Source organism: Propithecus coquereli, unplaced genomic scaffold, assembly GCF_000956105.1.
Source record: "Propithecus coquereli isolate 6110/MARCELLA unplaced genomic scaffold, Pcoq_1.0 Scaffold167, whole genome shotgun sequence".
In the NCBI taxonomy this organism is placed as follows: Eukaryota; Metazoa; Chordata; class Mammalia; order Primates; family Indriidae; genus Propithecus; species Propithecus coquereli.
This window is the reverse complement of record NW_012141302.1, coordinates 2196790-2197222: the sequence shown is the minus strand read 5'-3', so window position 1 is coordinate 2197222 and position 433 is coordinate 2196790. Positions and strand designations below refer to the sequence as shown.

Sequence of the window (433 nt, the reverse complement as noted above, 5' to 3'; positions counted from 1 at the left end):
TCATTTAAAGAAAACAGATTGTGGATTTGATCTGAAGCATCTCAAATGCAGATCTTAATGTTACTTACATTAAGTGGTTCAAGGATGTTGAGATGCACAAGGCAGACCATCAGCTTGACCGTGATATCTATTGGCACACCATCAGGTATAGTGCAGGTAACATTCTCATGAGCTGTGGAACACACAGACAAGAAGCAGTTCCTATATGCAAGCTTAGGATGTGTATCTTCTTACGTAAGACCTCACTTCATTGAAAGCAAATGATTCCATAGTTGATTCTAAGTTTGGCCAACTCTATTAATAAATAAGTTCTTATACATCCTTCGGACTGTCCTTTGGTAGGAAGTATCCTTCCTATTCCTTTCCTAATACTTTATGTACCTATCCAAAACATAAATAAACTCCCACACCTTCTATCAAAACTACAGAGAAC

General features: G+C 37.4%; 1 protein-coding gene across 1 annotated transcript in view; it reads right to left on the bottom strand.

Annotated features, from left to right (window-relative positions):
- The window catches only part of GTF3C3 (general transcription factor IIIC, polypeptide 3, 102kDa), a 46552-nt gene that overhangs the window by 25456 nt on the left and 20663 nt on the right, over positions 1-433 (bottom strand). Inside the window, exon 7 of the mRNA XM_012641639.1 lies at positions 50-172. Within this exon, the coding sequence (XP_012497093.1) occupies positions 50-172 (123 nt within the window). The remainder of the gene's footprint in view (positions 1-49; positions 173-433) is intronic.